At 48.0% G+C, this 1,578-nt stretch overlaps 1 protein-coding gene across 1 annotated transcript; it reads left to right on the top strand.

Moving 5' to 3' along the window:
* Nucleotides 1–709: 709 nt before the first annotated feature.
* Nucleotides 710–1,510, top strand: Pmar_PMAR014070 (conserved hypothetical protein; the record flags this gene model as incomplete). The annotated part of the gene is made up of 5 exons (XM_002781057.1): nucleotides 710–882; nucleotides 924–1,040; nucleotides 1,091–1,215; nucleotides 1,262–1,381; nucleotides 1,431–1,510. The coding sequence occupies 5 exons, from the start codon at nucleotides 710–712 to the stop codon at nucleotides 1,508–1,510; spliced, it is 615 nt and encodes a 204-aa protein (XP_002781103.1).
* Nucleotides 1,511–1,578: the final 68 nt, after the last annotated feature.

Genomic DNA, 1,578 nt, shown 5'->3' with positions numbered 1-1,578 from the left:
AAATTATGGTCCTATCCTGCACAGAAACGGATTTGGACCACCCCTTGTAGGCAAATTATATGCTATGAAGGTGGTTTGCGCGTACGGGCGAGCGAATTCGAAAGTTTGGTGAACGGTCGTACCAAAAATTTCGTCGAAACCTGTTCGCTACAGATACCAATGCGCTGTAATTCCGTCTGCGAGGGGGTTATACACGATTTTGCCAACTAGTCATTTGACCATTCGGTTACAGGTTTCGCCAAGTTTGGCGAGTTGGCGAAACCTGGTGCCCCGTATTATGCATCTCCCTCAGATTTGATACAATGCCCGATTGATAACAGTTGTCAAATATCGTAATTTCCATTGGAAATTACGATGTCACAATTGGTCAGGTGGTGTAGAACAAACAGTCGAGCAAGTCCTGGAAATGACAGATATAGGCTAACATATTCAAGTGAGGCTGATAGTTTCTTCGGCCGTAGCAGTGCCAATGGAGATTCCTGCAATTTTCTTGCGTTGTAAGTGGCACTATTGTGTCACTTACTGTGATGGAGATATGTGAATAGCCCGGATGGCTGGAATGTACATCGGTTAAAGCAAGTGGAGCGCCTTGAGACAAGCGAGGCCTTCTCTACGTGGGGGCGGGAAGTCGAGATACGCAGCGACTCTATGGGCTCTCGGTGGAGCGGTGAGGTGTACGGTTGTAGTTTGATTATATATTCCTTTGAGGATGGCGCCTAACATAGAGGAAGAGGAGGAGGAGTACTGTAAGCTAGGATTTTACAGCAGATTACGTTACAGGCTGAGGACTGATCCCCGGAGAGTAGCAGACCTGGGAATGGTCTTCTCCAGTGTGCTCGTAGAGTGGATAGGAGCGACACTGATGGCACCCATCACCCCTTGGTAAGCTTGGTGTCCAAGTTGATCACCATTGCCGGTGCTAGGTACGTTAAAAAGCTGGCGCCTGATATGGGTCAAGGGACTGCAGCATCGGTGCTTATGTCCTCTTACAATATAGGAATGTTCGTTACATCTCTGTTCACCGGGCCTCTATCTGATAGGTAGTAATGCGAATAGGAGGCCAGGACATTATGGAGTTCTCATTCGTTAGAGTGGGTCGTCGTCCTCTCTTCCTTATCGCCCTCCTTCTCTATACTGGAGCTCAGTTTGCTGATGCCAACGCTTGGGATCTGGCAAGTTTAGCTGGCTTTAGAGCTCTTGAAGGAGTCCTAGCTGGTAATACAGTGTTAGTCCTCCTCATCTTTAGATAATATTGACTCAGGTACTCGTCCTGTAATCGTAGCGTACCTTACTGACGTAAGTGACAATGATGATATGAAGCTCTACGGTGTCATCATGGGTATCTTCGTTGTCGTCGGACAGCTCCTCGGTCCTGTCATAGGTAAGGTTTTTGGACTACCATTTTTCCGCCTCAACGTGCTTCTCCTTAGGGGGAGCTCTGATGCAGTTCTCGATGTGGCTCCCCTTTTACTTTATGGGTTTTCTGGGCCGCCGTCCTCCTCTTGCTTGAGTTCTTCTTCCTCCGAGAATCCCTTTGTGAAGGATGAGAGTGGGAAGCTGGTTTCCAGAGTGAAGAAG

This window comes from Perkinsus marinus, assembly GCF_000006405.1.
Source record: "Perkinsus marinus ATCC 50983 genomic scaffold scf_1104296943626, whole genome shotgun sequence".
NCBI classification, from domain to species: domain Eukaryota; phylum Perkinsozoa; order Perkinsida; family Perkinsidae; genus Perkinsus; species Perkinsus marinus.
Note: the sequence above shows the minus strand (reverse complement) of the source record. Positions and strands in the feature narration are given on the sequence as shown.